Source organism: Manduca sexta, chromosome 3 (genome assembly GCF_014839805.1).
Source record: "Manduca sexta isolate Smith_Timp_Sample1 chromosome 3, JHU_Msex_v1.0, whole genome shotgun sequence".
Taxonomy (NCBI): Eukaryota; Metazoa; Arthropoda; class Insecta; order Lepidoptera; family Sphingidae; genus Manduca; species Manduca sexta.
In genome coordinates, this window is record NC_051117.1 from 9,261,100 (window position 1) to 9,280,165 (window position 19,066).

Below are 19,066 nucleotides of genomic sequence, written 5' to 3' on the forward strand. Positions count from 1 at the left end.
CATGTGACTCACACCAATAATCCATGTGATATACTTTAGTAAGCCATGTGACTCACGATGGTAAGCATGTTGGTGACCACGTGACTTATGCCGGTGAGCCGTCTCATGTCGGTTAGCCAAGTGACTTGCACTGGTAATCTATCTGTCTGACTCCGATGAAATACATGAAAGTATATTTACCTACATGTTCTTGTAGTTTCTTATGTCACCAAGTAAATCTTAATATGTTATTTGTCAGTGAAAGATTTAATAGATTTGAATGAAATGTATCAGATGCGAAGGCCTTGGGCGCGAGTCAGGAGCCGTCGAGCCGAGACGCGTTGCTGAAGCAGGTGCGCGCGCTGTGTGACGCCAGCAGGGACGTATGCGCCAGCGCAGAGACCGGACAGGTCAGTCATTTAATGTGATCATAGTGACATGTGGCCATGTGATTCTTTGTGGTACTATTACTTTATATCACATTAGCAAATCCATTGAATCCTTAAAGTGAGAATCCTGTGACCTGTGATACACTTTGCGCTTTTATCTTCATTCAGAGTACCATTAGAGATTAATGTGTGAACGAAATATATGCTGGGAATACGACAACCGGCTTCGCTTCCATTTGCTTACACAAGTAGTTCTTCCATATAACTATTCTACAGTAACGAACTTTTTATTCGACAGGATCTGAGCCAATCAGCATCGAAGTTCGCGGACGCTTCAGGAAGACTGGCGTTTGTGGTTAGCTCTAAACCCAATATCGGCAAAGAACAGCAGGTAAGACTAAAATATTTCCTAAAATGATGAACAAAGGGAGAGAAGAGGGGCTTTTTATAACACAAGTGACTTTAACAGAATGTAATATTACTCAAATTATATAAAAAAATATTATAGCTTGTATAGAGTTCCCTCCTCTCTGGATACCCTTCTGATAATCATAATTGGCCATTCTTATGGAAAGATACACTATCTGTTTAAAATAATTAGAAATTAATTTTCCTTATTATCAAAAACTTACCGGAGTTGCGAGAAACTGGTTGCGCATAAAATAATGTGGCTTATTGACCTGAAATTATGGCGTAGTTCCAAAAATCATGTAGTTTTTCTACAAAACTATCTCTAGGTGTTGGATCTCTCCGCCGCTGCGTGCAGCAAGGCCTCGCAGCTGTTGTCGAACGTGCAACATTTGTCGCAGCAGGTCGGCGGTGATGCTGGAGTGGCCCTCGATAGGAAGGGGGCGAAGGCGGCTGACGATGCAAAGGAGTTGCTTGAAGTTGTGCAGGTAAGCAAGCAATACGCAGCAAATTAAAAATATTGAGTTATTGAAGTTTTATTAAATTTCTTACTCTTAATCACTTTACTATTTAATTTTGTAATTTAAACAAAGTTGAAAAATTATACGCGGGAACCCACGACTAAAATCTAGTAAGTATATCACTAACCAAAATGTCATTCGCCAGGGATCAGCCTCTGCGATTTCCGAACCTGCTTGTCAAAAATCGGTGCTGTCATCCGTGGATGCTTTGTCGTCATCGAGCCAGGACCTGGCGTCCACCTGGCGGCAATTACCAGCAGGTCCTCACAACCTTACCCTGGAGAGGGAGCTGCAGGATTTGGAGAAGATCCTGGGACAGCTGCGTGGAACTTGTCAAAGCGCTGGCGGTAAGTGTAATTTACCTTATTTTATGTATAAAATAAATAATTGGGTAAAAATCAACAGTATCCTTGCTCAAATCAATTGTAATTTGAGAGAGTAGTGAATAATTTGTAAATAACGGAAGTAACGAGAGATTTCTGACTAATCTTGCGTCATTTACAAGTCAATAAAAAACACGCTGGATTTACGCGTGGCGCATACTAAAGTGTTTGTGTTGTCCTAGACGACGAGGTTAAAAAGGCGACGGAGAAGAAGCGGCTGCAGTTTGTGAAGTCTGCCGCTGGAGCTATGAAGAACCTGCAGGCGGCTGACGCCGAGTTAAACAAGGTAAGTGGCTTTAAATGAGGTCATGATTTTTCAGGTAGTTAGACAGCCCAAGGCGTCATAATATATTTTGTCTTCTTCTGCATCTAATGATTCCTCTCCTTGTTCAGCCGGTGCAATCCGCTCCATTGAAACAAGAAGAAGTTGTCAAAAAACAAAACCGTCTGCAGCAACACATTGAGGACCTTAACGCTGCCATCGCGGCCCTGATGGCCTCTACAGCTGGTAAATGATCTTCATATCCATGTATTATTAGACTTTTATCCTTTACGTCTAAATAAAAATTTGAATATTTGTACAATATTTTTTATGTGTCTGTGCATTAATTCCCCATTTGATAGATTCCTCTGGAAGTATTAAGGGAATATTTTCATTTTAACAGATCATTCGAGGCCGGACTACGCGGCCGCTGAAAAATCAGTCGATACAATCAACAAACTGCTGCCCGAAGTTGTCAAAGGTAAGTAAAACAAGGTACTCAAGATGATGTGACAAGACTCTCACTTGTAAGATATGTAATTCACTCACGAAAATTACGTGACACGTGCCGGTAAGCCATGTGACCAACGTCGGAGAGCAATGTGACTCACGTTGTTGAGCAATGTGACTCACGTCGGTGACCAATGTGATTCACGAATTTTTTTAATACATGAAAGTTTGAAGACCACCTTAATTAACCAATTTAACCACATTTAAAATAGATTAAAATATTTATAGATTTTTGTAAGTGAAGAAATTAATAAATTTGATTGAAATGTATTAGATGCGAAGGCCTTGGGCGCGAGTCAGGAGCCGTCGAGCCGCGACGCGTTGCTGAAGCAGGTGCGCGCGCTGTGTGACGCCAGCAGGGACGTATGCGCCAGCGCTGAGACCGGACAGGTCAGTAATATTTATTCTTGTGCGTAGCCAGGTATAAAATATCTACGATGGGTTTCTAGATGCTTTTACTTAATGCAAATGCGCAATCGACAGATGGACTGAGAACACTACAAACGGTTCCATTTTCATGCTACGGAATCAATGATTTGATGCATATATACTTTTTATATAATAGGACCTAAGTGGATCAGCGTCGAAGTTCGCGAACGCTTCGGGAAGACTGGCGTTTATGGTCAGTCCCAAAACCAACACCAGCAGAGTACAGCAGGTCAGAATATCTCTTCTAAAATTATTTTTAAAACTTTATTTATTGTAGCAAAGTGAAAGAATGAGAGCGTTTTATTAGATACGTGAACATTGCCGTCGTTCGGCACGGCAACCAATAAAATTATTCAAACGCAGCTAAATTTAAATAAATAATGTAAGAAGTAAAGTGTTTTGGTAGGGAGGAACTCCTGTCTTGAGCTCTTTTCAGTAAATATGAATTAATTTCTTTATGGAAAATTACACTATCCGTAAGCATCAAGTCCCAACTTATTTACCTTAATTGTTTCACTTTGGTTAGAGATATGTGAGGAACTGGTTAGAAATAAAACTATATGGTTCTATCGTAGTAATATAATTGTCGTGTGGTTTCACAAATGTTGTAGCCTATTTATGAAACTGTCTAGGTGTTGGACCTGTCGGCTGCTGCGTGCGGCACGGCCGCGCAGCTGTTGTCGAATGTGCAACAGCTGTCGCAGGAGGTCGGCGGTGATGCTGGAGTGGCTCTCGATAGAAAGGGGGCGAAAGTGGCTGACGACTCGAAGGCGTTGCTTGAAGTTGCACAGGTATTTCCCAGTAAAACCGAGGTGTTAGTTTAATTAAACTCCTTGCTGATTGTTTTAATATTTTACTTTGCAATTTAAACCAACTTGACGGGTGGATTGCAATATCACGAGGACGGACTACGAGCATAACTGAAATAATATTTAATATCGTAAACTGAGAAAAGCTATGAACCAGAATATTATTCACCAGAACCCAGCCTTAATTTCCGACCCTGCTAAGCAAGAATCGATCCAGTCGACGGTGGACGCTCTGTCGTCATCGACTCAGGACCTGGCCTCCACTTGGCGGCGACTACCAGCAGGTTCTCACAACCACACTTTGGAGAGAAGTCTGCAAGATTTAGAGAAGATACTGGGACAGTTGCGTGGAACTTGCCAAAGTGCTATCGGTCAGTACATTTGAAAAACAATGTTGTATCTACGTTTAGAATATGGGTGTGGTAAAACGCATATATTTTTACATCTTATCGTGGGTTCGAGTAATCTTTACAGCGTATTTCTGGTTTTCTCTACTGATAAAAGAGGTTTTCTTTGTCAAAAAAAGTGGTTGTATTTTTAGATGATGATGTTAAGAAAGCGGCAGAGATCAAGCGGATGCAGTTCGTGAAGTCTGCCGCCAGCGCCAGGAGGAACCTGCAAGCGGCCGATGACGAACTGAACAAGGTATCTGTTTACATAGCATAAGTCTGTAAATTAATACTTAAAGAAGAATTAATCTTCTCAAAAGAAAGAATAGTAATTAAATTCTTAAAAAGTAAGTAATTTGCTCTCTAGATATATTATGTTTTATAGTATATTTTTACGTCTCACAAGCAGGTAATGGCGACCGCCCCGCTGAGTCAAGCAGATATAGTTCAGAAGCGCAACCGCCTGCAAGAGCACATCGCCGTCCTCAGTGCTGCTATCGCGGCCCTCCTCGCTTCCACCACTGGTAACGTCAAGTCTTTGTCCCTCAGAAATAAGTAGTCTCTTTGTATTGTGCTAAATAAGAGTGCGGCCAAACCTCTCATCTGTTGAGCTCTAAAGTGTTTTTTTTTGTTGGTCTTCGCATACTGTATGTGTATTGCACATCCAAAAATTCCTTTAAGAATGCTAGAGTTATGGTCATATCTATGACATTGGAAAAAAAATAAAGCTTTGATAATACTTTTTTTTAACAGATCGTTCAAGATCGGACTACACGACCGCCGAACAATCTGTTGATACTATCTCAAAACTGACCACTGAAGTCGTTAAAGGTATGTTAAGTATGTTGTTAACTTTTGTCAGATATTTTATTCACACTAGAGAGGAATATAGTTTGTGAGATCGGTAATTCACATTTCTGAGACAGGTGATTCACATCTGTGAGATGGGGGACCCACATCTGACTGGTGAGTTACATCATTGAGGCATGTGACTCACGTTAGCGACGGATCTAATACTCTCTAATGAGATTCACGCCCCATATTTTGTTACTTACGCGTCCTGTGACCTAGGAGTCCTGCGACTCACGAGTATTGTGACTCACACATTGCATTAGATTTGAATCTCAGAGTCTCACTAAAATTTGTCATCTATAACAGTGACTCTAATGTAAATTAAGGATGATGTAAGTAATAGCTTCGCAGTATGAATAAAATGTTATTATGATTGCTCAGACGCGAAGAGCCTGGGCATGACCCAGGATCCCAGCACGAGGGAGAAGCTGATGAAGCACGTGCGCACGCTCTGCGACGCCAGTAAGGACGTGTGCGCCAGCGCAGAAAGAGGACAGGTCAGCATTGAACTAACACCCATATTTACAAACAATACTATGAGGCAGTTTTATGGTTTTATTTGGTTCTGGTCAGGTTTGTTTATTTATAATTACAATTATTCTGCAGGGTCTGAGCGAATCGGCGTCAAAGTTCGCTGACGCTTCAGGCAAGCTCATCTTCGTGGTCAGCCCCAACACCAACACTAGCAAAGAACAACAGGTAAGATAGTGTATTATGGTACGAAATTGTTGATCCAGTACGTATTATTAACAATAAGGTACCCAACTGAACAATGTCCTTTTAAAATCTGCCACAGTGGTTCGTTCTAAGAGACTTTCCGGGATCAGCTATTGAAGTAAGCCAGCATAATCCTTGCGTGTGTGTATGCATACGCGTGTGTGTATGTGAAGTAGTGTTATTTCAAATTAATTACATTCTTTTTTGTTATTTTTGACTAGGTCTTGGATCTGTCTACTGCCGCGTGCGGCACAGCATCGCAGCTGCTGTCTAACGTGCAGCAGCTGTCGCAGCAGATCGGTGGGGATACTGGAATGGCTCTCGACAAGAAAGGGGCAAAGGCGGCTGACGACGCGAAGGCATTACTTGAAACCGCTGAGGTAAACGGACATTCAACTTATTGAATTTATTCATAAACATCACGCCTTTACTCTCGAAGGAGTAGGCAGATGTGTAACTAAGGCTCCTGCTTTTCTCCTGTGCATTTCGTCCCATGACATGATGGGGGCGAGCTTATCGCCATATTGGGCCCAAACTACAGACTCGACGCCGATACTGTGCAAAACAACCCAAATCACATTGCCCGACCTGGGATTTAAACATGGGATCTCAGAGCCATGTCGAAACCGCGCACGCGGTAAAACTACGACGACCGACTCAGTCTTTAGTTAGTAATTGAATTTAATTAACTCCAAAATAGTTGTTAGCATCAAGAGTTGTTAGCATCGATATGTATGTACTACGTACTAGATTTGGCGTTTCGAACATTTACTGTGTTCAACTAAATTGAACTGCAATCCATTCAAACCGACTTTAGTATGATCAATATTGACAGCTTGTGGTTGTGTACGGAGTGGCGCTCATGATATAAGAACTCGAATCTATCTGTAAACTTAGATTTGAATAAAAATATTAGTCAAATAAGTAAAATTATTTGTTGTTCAAGTGAATGAATAGGTTCTAACAGTGACGTTTTGGTTGCCATTTTAGTTCAGATTTTGAACAAATAGTTTATATGGATGTTCGTGTCTATAGAATATACTTCAATGGTTGTTAGTTAATTCTATCCGGTTTTTTTCATCAGAAATCGGCTCCGACCATATCCGATCCTGGTTCTCAAAAATCCATCCTGTCGTCGGTGGATGCTCTGTTAGGGTTGAGCCAGGACCTGGCTAATACCTGGCGACAGGTGCCTGCGGGCTCCCGGCACCAGGTGTTGGAGCGGGAGCTGCAAGACTTGGAGAGGATTCTCGGACAGCTGCGAGAGGCTTGCCGAAGTGCTGGAGGTAGGTCGTTCTATTAGTAGTATATATTGGTATCTTCATGGAATATAGTCCAAGAAAAACATGCTGCCTATGTCCATGTTGCCGCTATTCTTCATTAATAATGGTGTTATGCGAATGTTATATTACAACGGATTTTTGAGCGTAGATCAAGCGGCAAAGGACGACGTCCAGCGCCTCAAGTTCGTGAAGACGGTCGGTGCGACCAAGCAGAGTTTGAAGACTGCTGACGAAGAGCTGAAGAAGGTATGCGTTATATTTTGCATGTAATTAATTAATACAGGTTTTTTATAAAACACGTGTTGGTAGTTTGGTAGTTTTTTATGTATTGCCAACAATACATTAGTATGAAATTATTACAGCTGTGTTCGCAACTTTCTCGGCTTATAATTCAAATTAGTAAATAACCCCCATCAGTGTCTTCAGATCGATTTCAAAGTACATAAATCAAATAGAATGATAATGCGTGACCGTTGCGATCAAAATTTCTCGTGACTGTTTCGTTTCCTAATCGATCGGGAGTTGTCGATCAATCATTAATTCTGAACGGTAAAATTCGCTGTCATGTACACATGTAGGTTATTTCTGTTTCTTTTGATTGGGAATGTAGTTCGTATGTTGGTCACTACTATTAACAGAAGGAAACTGCCCCAGAACTTTGAATTACAAAACTTCAAGGCAATCACGACTACTCTGATTTTGTAAGATATTTCAGTAAGCCTGAATTACTTATCTGGCTGTCCTGGGAATCGATATAACAGTAAGACAGAACAGGCGGTTCTGTTCTATTACATAGTTAACTAGATTACCTTACAGTACTTCCTATTGTTTATCAAACTAGAAAATGCATTTCTAATTTATGTATGTAGATGTATAAAACCTAGATAGCAGTGGCGAAGGGTAAAATTTTCTGAAAGGGAACGCGACCCAACATAATATAGGTACTTATATGCATAAATGCGGCCTGGAAATTTTACTAATGATAATTTGATTACACATAAATTACGAAAGGGAAGCCAACAGGAATCGGCTTATATAGACTCTTCGCCATTGCCAGATAGGAAGAAAGTCCGTTTAACGTATATTCTAAATCAGTAATAAAAAAATGGCTTTTGACTTCTCGATTACCACGGCAGCAGAGTTATATAGATATGTTTGTAGCCGGCTCCCACGACGCCGTTGACGCAAGAGGCGGCGGTGGACATGCAGCATCAGGTACAGCAGGAGCTTGGCCAGATGAGCGGCGCCATCGCGGCACTCGTCACTGCTACTGCTGGTACATATAATATTATGTCAGCCCTATATATACTGTCGGTGAGACGGTACTCGGCACAGGCCTCCTTGACTACTGAGGGTTTAGGCCTCAGTCCGTAGCAGAAGGGTATTCACGTGGATGAAATTACAAGTAAAATTTTATCAGTTAAACTGGGTTTTTTTAAGCCTAAGAAGTTATAAGCGATGATGATAAACAATATGATAATGTGCTTTTGTTAACAAGGGCTTCATGAAATAACTTGAGAATGAAAACTTTGGTAGACAATAGATAAATTCTAGACCTACTATATATAATAGATATATTCATGTATTACAGAAGAACAATGAGCCTCGCTGTTGTGGAAAAATATACCAACTTCTAGTAATGACAACGTTAACTTTAAAACTAAAAAGGTTATTTATTTCCCTCACACCATAACTACTATATTACTACAGAATTATGAATATTGTGTGTAGATCGCTCGCATCCTGACTACGCCACAGCTGAGCAGTCTCTCGGAGTCGTCACCTTGCTACTTCCTCTGATCATCAAAGGTAAGTTGGATAATAGTTCGCACAAAGTAGTATAACTAACTTAACTTCTTCATTTCAGCAAGATACGTTGTGGTGGTGTATATTTAAAATGTTTATAAATATAAGTGTCATACCTTTTCCAATTTTAACTATAGACACCTGTTTAATGATAAAAATGGTCCCAAATATTTTGTTTAATGTTACAGAGAACACTCTGGTATCGATTTTAAGGTCAATCGACTCTACTTTATAAAAAAACAAGCTAGTAGATAACAGAATTGAACGTATAACCTAAGCAAAAGCTAAAAACAAGTAGCTCTCCTTAATTAATTCACTTCTTGGGACATTTCATAAGATACTCAGTCAAAGCTCTCTGTTTAAAAATCTTTATAAAATTTCATCATGGTTTCTATCCACAGACGCGAAGACATTAAGCCCGAATCAAGAGCCGGCAGGTCGCGAGGCGCTGGCGGAGCGCGTCCAGGCGCTCTGCCAGGCCAGCAAGGACGTGTGCGCCAGTGCCGAAACTGGAGAGGTCAGTCGCTTAAATATGCTACGTAGAGCAGTAAATAATAATTTATTACCTATCTTCCCATCTCTCTCTCTCATCATCTCTCGTTTTGTCTCTCTACCGTATACACGCCCTTTTACTGTAGGAATATTATTGCAAGCTGAGATAAAAAATGCAATTATCCACATACTAGGTCTCAAAACGTTTGCGAACATTTTCTTTCCCTATTCCTTTCCTCATCATCAGGCCCTTTTACTTTCCTTTTTTCTTTCCATATCTTTCTCCAGCCGTTGCAATTGCTAAACCAGGGATCGTCAGTATCCTATTATTAGGGACTCCTGGTGATACAGAAAAAAACAAAAAGAAACAGAGGCCTCCCCCACTTATCCTAGGAATCTTACCTTCTTCTCTTCCTCTAGAAACATCGCAGCCGCAATGCCTATGACTATCAGCATCGGCTCACGCAAACTGGCACCATACTATATATAAAATTTTGGATGGGATGTTGTTTTTAGTTTTAACTTGTATCTTCATTGGTATCACGCTCGTTTTTATTTTATCTACTGTTATTTAACTTATAAACTTTAGTGGTGCTACAAAAATTATCACAAATTTTCTTTTAGGGTTTGCCGGAAGCTGCGTCAAGGTACGCCAATGCCTCGGGCAAGCTGGTGTATGTGATCAACCCTCGAGTAGACGTGGTCAAGGGGCAACAGGTAATTACGTGGATTATGTTATTTAAGGATTTATTTTTTAGTCATCGATTAAGTCTGACATTGTTAGGTTTTTTTTTAAATAATGGTGTAATTATTTCATTTTCATCCTAAAGAATGTATTTAAAGATATGAAAGTCAGTCTCTGGAATCCTTTTTTCAATTGAGAGTGGTACCTAAACAATAAAAAATTAAATTTATGTGATTTATAACAGTGAGTCACGTGTCTCAATGAGTTGAATCACGTCTCAGCAAATTGAGTCACACGTCTCAGTATCTGAATGATTTTCATCACATATCTGAGTAAAGTCAGTGACAATATGTCTCCGTTGCATGAGTCACATGTCTCACTGTCGCAAGTGCTTTCAGCTTGCAATTGTTATATTTTAATATTCGTCTCCAGGTGCTAGATCTGTCAGCAATCGCATGCGGCACAGCATCTCAGCTGTTAGCCAACGTGCAGCATCTGACGCAGCAGGTCAGCGGCCCTGTGGCTGAAGATTTGGACAGGAAGGGCGCCACCGTCGCCGATAATGCGCAGGCCCTGCTAACTGTTGCTCAGGTATTTATAGCGTAAGCCGGCAAACAACAGATGAGTCACCTTGTGTTAAATAATATTCAACGGTCATAACCGCTAAAAATTTCATAATTTATCATCACCATTATCGTCATCTTCAGCCTTTGCAAGTTCATTGCTAAACATTGAACAGCAGTCAGGAAGTTGGCGGTGGGTACCTGCGTGCTTCGGAAAAATCGTAAAGTCGTCGGTCCTGCACCTGATCTCTCACCTGTCATGTCGGATTGCCGTCTCATCGGACTATGAGAGAGAAGGGACGGAGTGTGCTTGAGTATTGTGCATATATTTGTGCACTATAATAATATGTCCTGCGTACCTGGCTGATCTCCGTCGAGATTGGCCGTAGTGGGCGCAATTAGGCTAGAAAGGAATCAACTTAACTAAAATTTTACCAGGTGACAGCGCCGTCCATCTCGGACCCTCACTGTCAGGCGTCTATACTGTCGTCAGTGGACGGACTATCAGCCTCGAGCCAGAACTTGGCGCAGGCCTGGCGCAAATTGCCTTCAGGCGCTACGAAGCCCCTGGAACAGGAGCTGGAAGACTTAGAGAAGACCTTGGTGCAAATTAAGGCGGCCGTCAAGAGTGATGCAGGTGAGTTTAAGCAGGATTCTGCTTTAGCTGATGTATGCATAAAAAAATTGAATAGTGATGGTATGTGTACATTCCCATCTAGAAATATTATAGTCATAATAATTTAGGTATACAGCCGACTTATAAGTTGGAAACATGGCAATTGAAAGGGTCTGCGAGGTCTTGGGTTCAGATTAAGTAACACTTAGTATTGGTTGTTCTGAATCGACTTGCTCGGAAAGGTAATGTCACGTTTGTCGCAAATCTTATGAAATTAAGTCTAATTATGTCTGCAATATGGGTGAAATTGTATGGTATTTTGACCTCACATTGTAGTGGTATAAAGAGAGGATTTATTGGATCTCTCGAAAGACTTGTTATACAAAGTGCAGTGTCAAGACATTTCTGTCTTAGAAGACAGTTATTATGTAAATCATCACACTACTAATATGTTTTTCAATGACGGTCCCAGGTTCAAAGCCCAAGGTCCGTCCAGAGGTCCCCAAGCGCAAGTCGGGCACGTTCAGCGCCGCACAGGGCCCGAAGCCGCGCGGCCCGCCGCCCGCCGTGCCGCGCCGCAACCCGCGCGCCTCCATAGAGATCACGCAGGAGTTCCTCCACACCATGCGACTCGCCGAAGACCACGCAGCAGGTAAACTGTCATATTCGCTTGAACATAAGAGAGAGAGGAGTTGCTTAATGATAAATCACTACCACAAACACTTGCTTAGAGAAATGGAGGTAAATAATGTTATGATTACTAGCCTGTGCCGCATGTATTAGTGGGTGGAATAGATTGATGTTTTATAATTTAATTCGTGTTCAAATTAAAGATAACTGCAGGCTATAAGATATAAATATTAATGTCAACATGTATTAGTGTGGTCGAGTTGGAAACAGTATCTGGTACGTCTCATGGTTACCGCTTGTGGGTAACTTTAGCTTGAATATAAATATTGATGATATAAAGTTTCCGCTTCCCGCGAATTCCAATTAAGTTACTGTTTTTTACGAGTTCGGCAAAGTCACTATAAATGATGGTAAGTTAAGTAGAGTATCAAGTTGATTACTCCTCGTCAGTCGATACAATTATGCCGGCCTGTTGGAAACCGCATATAAACAAGCTGATCTAGGAATCCGACACACTTACGTAGATCCCTACGGCGGGTTTTACACCTTGTGTACAGTGATCGCTATCCGGGCGGATACACATATCCTACCACAAGTACTATTTACCGCCATTTTCAATATACGATCCCAATCGCTTTTTTCGTTCTATCTCAAAAATAGTCCAATCAGAACAAAGGTTTTTTAGACATGCTTACAAATGAGTTATTTTGATTGGTTCTTTCTCGAAATCGGATCGGAGATTGAGACCGGGATCATTTATTGAAAACGGCATTTTAAACGTCTAAAAAATGTAATATTCCTTTTATTATAAAACATTAACAAGTAGTCCTAAATCAATATCCATCACAGAAGAGAAGTATCGTCAGCAGTTCCTGAAGGCGGTAGATAATGCCGGCAGGACTATTGGCTGCGCTGAAAACAACCTTAAAGAGGTAAGCATAGAAATTGTTTTTGTGTACATATTGTGTATAAGTGGATTTACTGTCGATTTCAATAAACGATCCCAATCTTCATTTTTGATCCGATCACAAGAATAAATCAATGAAAATACGTCATTAGTAATTATGTTAAAAAATCAGAATTCCTATTGATACATTCCACGATAGAACAAAAGAGATTGGAATTGTTTATTGAATACGGCGGTTAGTAGTCGAGAGTGAAGGCGTATCCAGTATTGCGGTAATATTTAAACCAAAGATTCGCTTTAGACTTGATTTTGTCCGGAGTGTTCCTAGTAGTTCTCAGCGTGTTACGCTGCGCATGCGGCTGGCGTATTCCGCTAGCATTCAGTATACCCACTTAAGCATAGTTTACCACTTTACCTTTGAGTGATATGGATATGGACATGCACATATCAAAACAAAGAAATTCATTAATCATTTTAAGAAAGATGACACAATTCTTTTAGCAATAGTTTGTCTTTACGAGTGCGGCATTTATAAGTTTAATGATGTTGAATGACGAGACGAGATAGTAAAGAATAAATATTTATGTGCAGGTTTACAAGTCGAAGAGTCAAGCAGCAGGGCCGAAGTTGAGCGCGAACCAGCAAGCGAAGAAGCAGAAGGAAATGGAAGAGAAGTTGGCGCTCGCCAATGTTAACGTCGCCGCGCTCGTCGGCGCCAACTGTGAGTACATCCACGAATATAATGACAGATAGTAGGTCCCTATCGACGAGTTTTCTCGTTAGAATTCGATGGTACAAATTACACTGGGTTTGAATATGTAAGATGGGGTAGTTGGGCCCAACCCAATTATACACTAAATGGTCTAATGATTGTACTGTGTGCATATAGTGAAGAACAAATTGGGATTAGATCCAAAGATTTGTGGAACGAAGTCAGTCTTTCATTCTATCCCGATTCCCGATAGACATTACATACACACAAAGCTGAATTGAATTTCAAGTTCTTTGATATAATTAGACTTAGAGTCAAGTACTAAATATATCCAGTTTCCTTACACCCGCTACATAAAACAAAGACCCACTAATCGATATGTTGTTGCAGATGCCGATAAAATCGATTTCAACACTGCTTCGAAATCGATTAACGAGTTGCCGCAACTATTATCCGGTATTGTGGAAGGTAAGTGCATATTAGACTAATGACTATGTGTTGATCCTAAATGTGTTGACTAAATATAGAGAACGTATTAATATCTAGAAGAAATCTATAGGAACCACAGGCCTTGATAGTGACTAGACGATACTACATGAAGCCGACGACAACCGATTATCTCTTTCTAAAACTAATGTGCATTCCTTGCGAAGTATTTCTTTCTGGAACTCAATAATACCTGCCGAGTATTGTTCGACATTTATGTTTTGTTGATAGTTATTAACTTTTTTTATTACCTTAATTGGCAAACAAGTAAGCGACCCGCTTGTTGGTAAGCAACATCCACTGCTCAAGGACTTTGCAATGGAGGAGGCACAGTCAAGCAGTTACCTATCGGTACCTGCGTGGCTAACTATTGAATTTTTAATTGTACGTTTAGAGCTCGATGTTCAATAATCACTGCCGATTACTGCAATCCTATGATTTAGTAGGACAGTTACTAAATGACTGACTGAATGATTCGCAGACGGCAAGTCGCTGAGCACCTCATTCACGGACAAAGCCCGGCAGGCATTCCTGGACGACATGCTGCAGTACTGCGAGACGACCAGGACGCTCTGTGACACCGCCAAGAACGATCGACAGGTGAGAAACTTAGCTAATTAGTGAATTATATTTTGCGTTGGGATAAATATCTTTTCAAATCCCAATGGCACACACCTTTGACTTTTCTAAATTATGTGTGTATTCTTTGTGAGTTATCGCTTGCTTTAGCGGTGAAGAAAATATCGTGAAGACCTGCATACCTGAGACATTTTCTATAGGAATGTTGAGGGTGTGTGAAGTCTATCCGCACTAGGCCAGCGTGGTGCACTAAGGCCTAATCTCTCTCAGTAGTAGAGGAGGTCTGTGCCCAACAGTGGGACAACATACATATAATAATACAGACTTAATATCATATTTATATATTTATGAAAGATCTAACAGAAAGATTTTGGATTAATAAGTTAATCACTAAAATATCTGTTCAAATTTAAAACGATGTATCCTTCTATTCTACTAATATTTATCACTAATGTATACTACAAAGGGTTTATTTTTAGATAAAGAAAAAGGTTTTATCAAAAGTTATCTATAAAGTCGTCTAGGCAGTACAATATATACCATAGTGTTCATGTTGTTGATAGAAACTTAAAGAGGCGGCGGTAAACTTCGGTGATAAGTCCGCGAGGATCCTGTACACCGTCAGCTCGGAAGCTGATCACGACCTGGAGAAACAGGTAAGGAACATTATTGACTTCTGGAGAAACAAACATCTTTCTCCCTTCCTAAATCCCTATTCTTTTAATGGCGATAGTATATATGATTTTTATATTCATTGTTTATCGAAGATCGGTATCATTAAATCTAAGTATATTTGAGAAACAAACAAAACAATATTTTTCATAAAATACTAGCGACACTATCGAATGGTGTAATGATAGTCGCGTTCACTCCCACGCCGCGCACGCGTCTGGAGTCTGCTCGCAGCAACACGACACCTCATATGTTAATTTATTGTACTTACCCGAACTACTTAAAAGTTTAACAAATGATATGCCTTCACCAGATGTCGCAATTGTATTTCCCCTTGCAGATAATCTCGACGGCGAAGGACATCGGCGACAGCACGTCCCGGCTGGCCGCGGCGGGCGCGCGCCTCGCCCCCGCGCCCTCCCCCGCCGCCGCCGCCGCGCTCGACTCCACCGGCGCGCTGCTCTACACCGCCAAGGTACGTGCTACTCTTATACAGGTGAAGTGTCCCAGCAACATATCAAACACTCACTGGGTCACATCAAACCATCCCGTGCTTGCACCGGCCGCTTTGCTTCTGATGGGAATTGGAGTGGCTTACATAAAATATTGCACGGCAAGGTTGATTGTTCCTCGTCAATCGACATTATTATAATATACAACAGCAAATGGCAAGACATTCACTTGTCTATTGATATGCCTTTGAATTACATTAAGTTTCAGAATACCAATAAATTCAGCTGAATATCCTTTAAACTGGAACACAACGATACATGCATGCAGCCGGACGCTTATGATGTTATATAGTATAGAATATCGAGGAAGGCTATAGGGCATAGGCCCTATAGCCTTCTTCGATAAATGGGCTATCCAACACTAATAGTTTTTTTTTCAATTCAAACCAGTAGTTCCTGAGATTAGCTTTATATAATAATAAAGATATAAATTACTTGATCACAGCTGGTAGCGCCCGCCATCCACAACTCCACCTGCAAAGAAGCCCTCCTAGCATCAGCATACAAACTTTCCGATAACTTGACGGAATTCTCCAACTCCTGGAAACCGCTGGAGTCAGATCCGCAACAAGCCAAGAACGTCAAGGAGTTGACAGAGGAGACGAACAAGCTGATGCAACTCCTGGAACACTTGAGGAGATGCGTCAGAGGACAACAGGTAGTAGAGGAGAAGAAGGAGAAGCTAGTGGTGGAAAACACTCCGCTAAGGGTCTTGGCTTGCAAAATTCATCAGGATGCACAGGTCGGTGGTTGTATAGTTATATACTCGAGTGCTTAACATAAATGGTTGAAGAAATAGCAATTATTTGCAGAGATGTATTGAAAATTAAGTAAACATGACAAAAAAGGCTATGGCTTATTCATTGACAGTTTAGTCGATGTTGTATATCCTGTATCATTTTTTATACAGACAGACCAAAGTTTTTGACTTCAGAGTTCAGATTCAGTTTCCGGTAAACTTGTGGCTGTTGGGCTTCGAGTCGCCCTTGCAGAGTAAGTGTGGAAAGTAAACTAGGTTTTCCGTTGAATAGGAACTTATATTTTCAATAGAGTGAACACATTAGACAACCGTATTAGACTAGCACACATTGCTTAGTAACAGTACATTGTTATTTCATTCCAAATACAATAATTCAAAAGATACATACTGTTACACGGCCAGTTTACATAACATTATTAAAAAGGCTTTGTATTTCGCTATGCAAACCCCAACACGCCCCCTCAAATACAAAGTCTTCAATTAAAATTAAATGAAACAAATAAATAAATCCTGCAAGTATAAAAATCTTAACAAGATTTAAGACCTATACCGTCTATACATTTATAATGTTTAATGCTAGGCAGCGGTTTTGTTAATACATCTGCTATCATATCGGTAGTGGCTACATGTCCCAAACTTATACTTTTATTATCTTTTAGAACCCTCCTAACAAAATGATATTTAATATCGATGTGTTTGCTCCTAGCATGAAACACAGGATCTTGGGCAAGGAAAATCGCAGATCTACTATCGGCATTAAGGGATATGGACGCATACCTTTCAAGCCCCAATTCGTTGAGTAAACTTTGTAGGTACAATCCTTCCTTAACAGCTTCCGCAAGACTGACATACTCCGCCTCGCAGCTGGATGTAGCAACAGTTCGTTGTTTACGCGACATCCACGTGATGCCAGCACCAGCTAAAGTAAAAACATATCCCGAAAATGACCGTCTGTCTATAGAACAACTCCCCAATCTGCATCGCAGTATCCTTTCACGAACTCACCAGTTTTCTTATACACCAGTCCGTAGTTTATTGTTCCTTTCAAATAGCGTAAAATCCGTTTTGCTCCTTTCCAGTCTTCTTGCTTAGGATTGTTACAGAATTGTGCCAGTTTTACCACAGAATTTGTGATATCAGGCCTCGTTGCAACACTTAGGTACATCAATGAGCCTATCAATTCTCGATATGGCCAATTCTTAGCCTTTTCATCATCACATCGTTCTATTTTACTACCATTACTAATTTCCATAGGTGTTTTAATATTATTCGCATCTTGCATATTATATTTTGTTAATAATTGTTTACAATATTCTTCTTGCGACAATGTAATGACGTTGTCAGTTCGTCGGATGTCAATTCCTAAAAATATTTTGCTTGACCATAATCTTTTAATTCAAACTCCTTCCTTAGTTCATTTTTAAAACGAGTTATGCGCTCTTCTTTTTCCGACGCTATAAGAATATCATCTGTAAACACAAGTACAAATAAATGTTCGTTACCTTGTTTTCTAAAATATGAACAGGGTTCATTTAGACTTTGTGTTAAACCCATTTCCTTTAACTTCTTATCGAGTCTTATATTCCATTGCCGACCAGCTTGTTTTAATCCGTATAAGGATTTTTTTAGCAAGCATACGTCGCCACCAGTGTTCAAACTTTCAAGCATTTCTTTAGCTCGTTTAATTACAAAAGGTTTCTCGCCCTCATTGTATATCAGTTTCATTAACGATTCCTTCAACAATTTTGGAACTTGCATATAAATTTCTTCGTCTAGATATCCATTTAAGTAAGCTGTATTAATGTCTACCTGATGAATCTCCAGATTCATCTCAACAGATAGAGCCATCAATAGTCTAACGGTATCCCACCTTGCTACGGGCGCAAAAGTTTTATCGTAATCAACTCCGAATCGTTGACTGAATCCTTGAGCAACTAGTCTTGCCTTTTTCACAGTTGATTTATCCACATTTGTCTTGGTTGTCAAAACGTATCTACAACCAACAATATTTCTATTTGACGGTCTACTAACGATATCCCAGGTGTCTTTTGTATTAGACTCCTTACTTCAGATAGGATCGCCTCTTTCCAAGCTGACCGTTCGTCTCCTTGAAGAGCCTCTTTTAGCGATATTTCCACAGAACCTGCAAAATCCATGCAGTCTCCAAAAATCTCTTCAGCTTCATTTTCTATTGACTGTTCTGGTTCTTCTACATGTATTGGCTCCGTTTCCATAATACTTTCCGGCTGTTCTATTTGCACCGATTGATAAACTTTTCTGGGACGGCCTACTCGGCCAGTACGTAGCACTTTGGGTCTCCCGGGACCTCTGTTCAGTACTACACTTCTTGTTTGAGTATCACATTCAAGCGTTTTCGAGCTTATACCTATTTCTTCTGGATCTCCTTCCTCAATTGACTCTAGTCTTTCGGTGACCATTTCCGGTTCCATATCCATTCTTGTTTCGGGCATTGCAAAGTTTTCCGTACTCTTTTTTGCCTCAGACTTTCGATCAAATAGGATATCAATGAATTTCTTGTCATTATAGTCCATATTTTTAATATTATTAGTGATATTTGATCCATCTTGTAGCATTTCATTTTCAATTTCTTCAGTCTCATAGAATTTTATATCTCTAGAAATCATGAACTTTCTCTGTTCCGGTATCCACACCCTAAATCCTTTTAATGTCCTAGGATACCCTACAAACATTCCT

General features: G+C 40.4%; 1 protein-coding gene across 7 annotated transcripts in view; it reads left to right on the forward strand.

Annotated features, from left to right (window-relative positions):
* LOC115449644 (talin-1) overlaps window positions 1-19,066 on the forward strand; it is a 90,166-nt gene that overhangs the window by 44,402 nt on the left and 26,698 nt on the right. For 2 of the 7 annotated variants that reach the window (XM_037438722.1, XM_037438721.1), the window contains exons 48-80: window positions 274-389; window positions 667-759; window positions 1,106-1,264; window positions 1,443-1,644; window positions 1,863-1,966; window positions 2,074-2,188; window positions 2,346-2,423; window positions 2,727-2,842; window positions 3,018-3,110; window positions 3,514-3,672; window positions 3,863-4,061; window positions 4,232-4,335; window positions 4,486-4,603; window positions 4,833-4,910; window positions 5,313-5,428; window positions 5,538-5,630; window positions 5,870-6,028; window positions 6,733-6,934; window positions 7,080-7,177; window positions 8,093-8,207; window positions 8,663-8,740; window positions 9,139-9,254; window positions 9,854-9,946; window positions 10,347-10,505; window positions 10,916-11,114; window positions 11,566-11,745; window positions 12,573-12,655; window positions 13,222-13,351; window positions 13,733-13,810; window positions 14,310-14,428; window positions 14,971-15,063; window positions 15,420-15,554; window positions 16,037-16,333. In XM_037438722.1, coding sequence (XP_037294619.1) covers window positions 274-389; window positions 667-759; window positions 1,106-1,264; window positions 1,443-1,644; window positions 1,863-1,966; window positions 2,074-2,188; window positions 2,346-2,423; window positions 2,727-2,842; window positions 3,018-3,110; window positions 3,514-3,672; window positions 3,863-4,061; window positions 4,232-4,335; window positions 4,486-4,603; window positions 4,833-4,910; window positions 5,313-5,428; window positions 5,538-5,630; window positions 5,870-6,028; window positions 6,733-6,934; window positions 7,080-7,177; window positions 8,093-8,207; window positions 8,663-8,740; window positions 9,139-9,254; window positions 9,854-9,946; window positions 10,347-10,505; window positions 10,916-11,114; window positions 11,566-11,745; window positions 12,573-12,655; window positions 13,222-13,351; window positions 13,733-13,810; window positions 14,310-14,428; window positions 14,971-15,063; window positions 15,420-15,554; window positions 16,037-16,333 — 4,277 coding nt within the window. The remainder of the gene's footprint in view (window positions 1-273; window positions 390-666; window positions 760-1,105; window positions 1,265-1,442; window positions 1,645-1,862; window positions 1,967-2,073; window positions 2,189-2,345; window positions 2,424-2,726; window positions 2,843-3,017; window positions 3,111-3,513; window positions 3,673-3,862; window positions 4,062-4,231; window positions 4,336-4,485; window positions 4,604-4,832; window positions 4,911-5,312; window positions 5,429-5,537; window positions 5,631-5,869; window positions 6,029-6,732; window positions 6,935-7,079; window positions 7,178-8,092; window positions 8,208-8,662; window positions 8,741-9,138; window positions 9,255-9,853; window positions 9,947-10,346; window positions 10,506-10,915; window positions 11,115-11,565; window positions 11,746-12,572; window positions 12,656-13,221; window positions 13,352-13,732; window positions 13,811-14,309; window positions 14,429-14,970; window positions 15,064-15,419; window positions 15,555-16,036; window positions 16,334-19,066) is intronic. The other 5 variants (XM_037438727.1, XM_037438740.1, XM_037438730.1 and 2 more) reach the window with 5 other exon arrangements.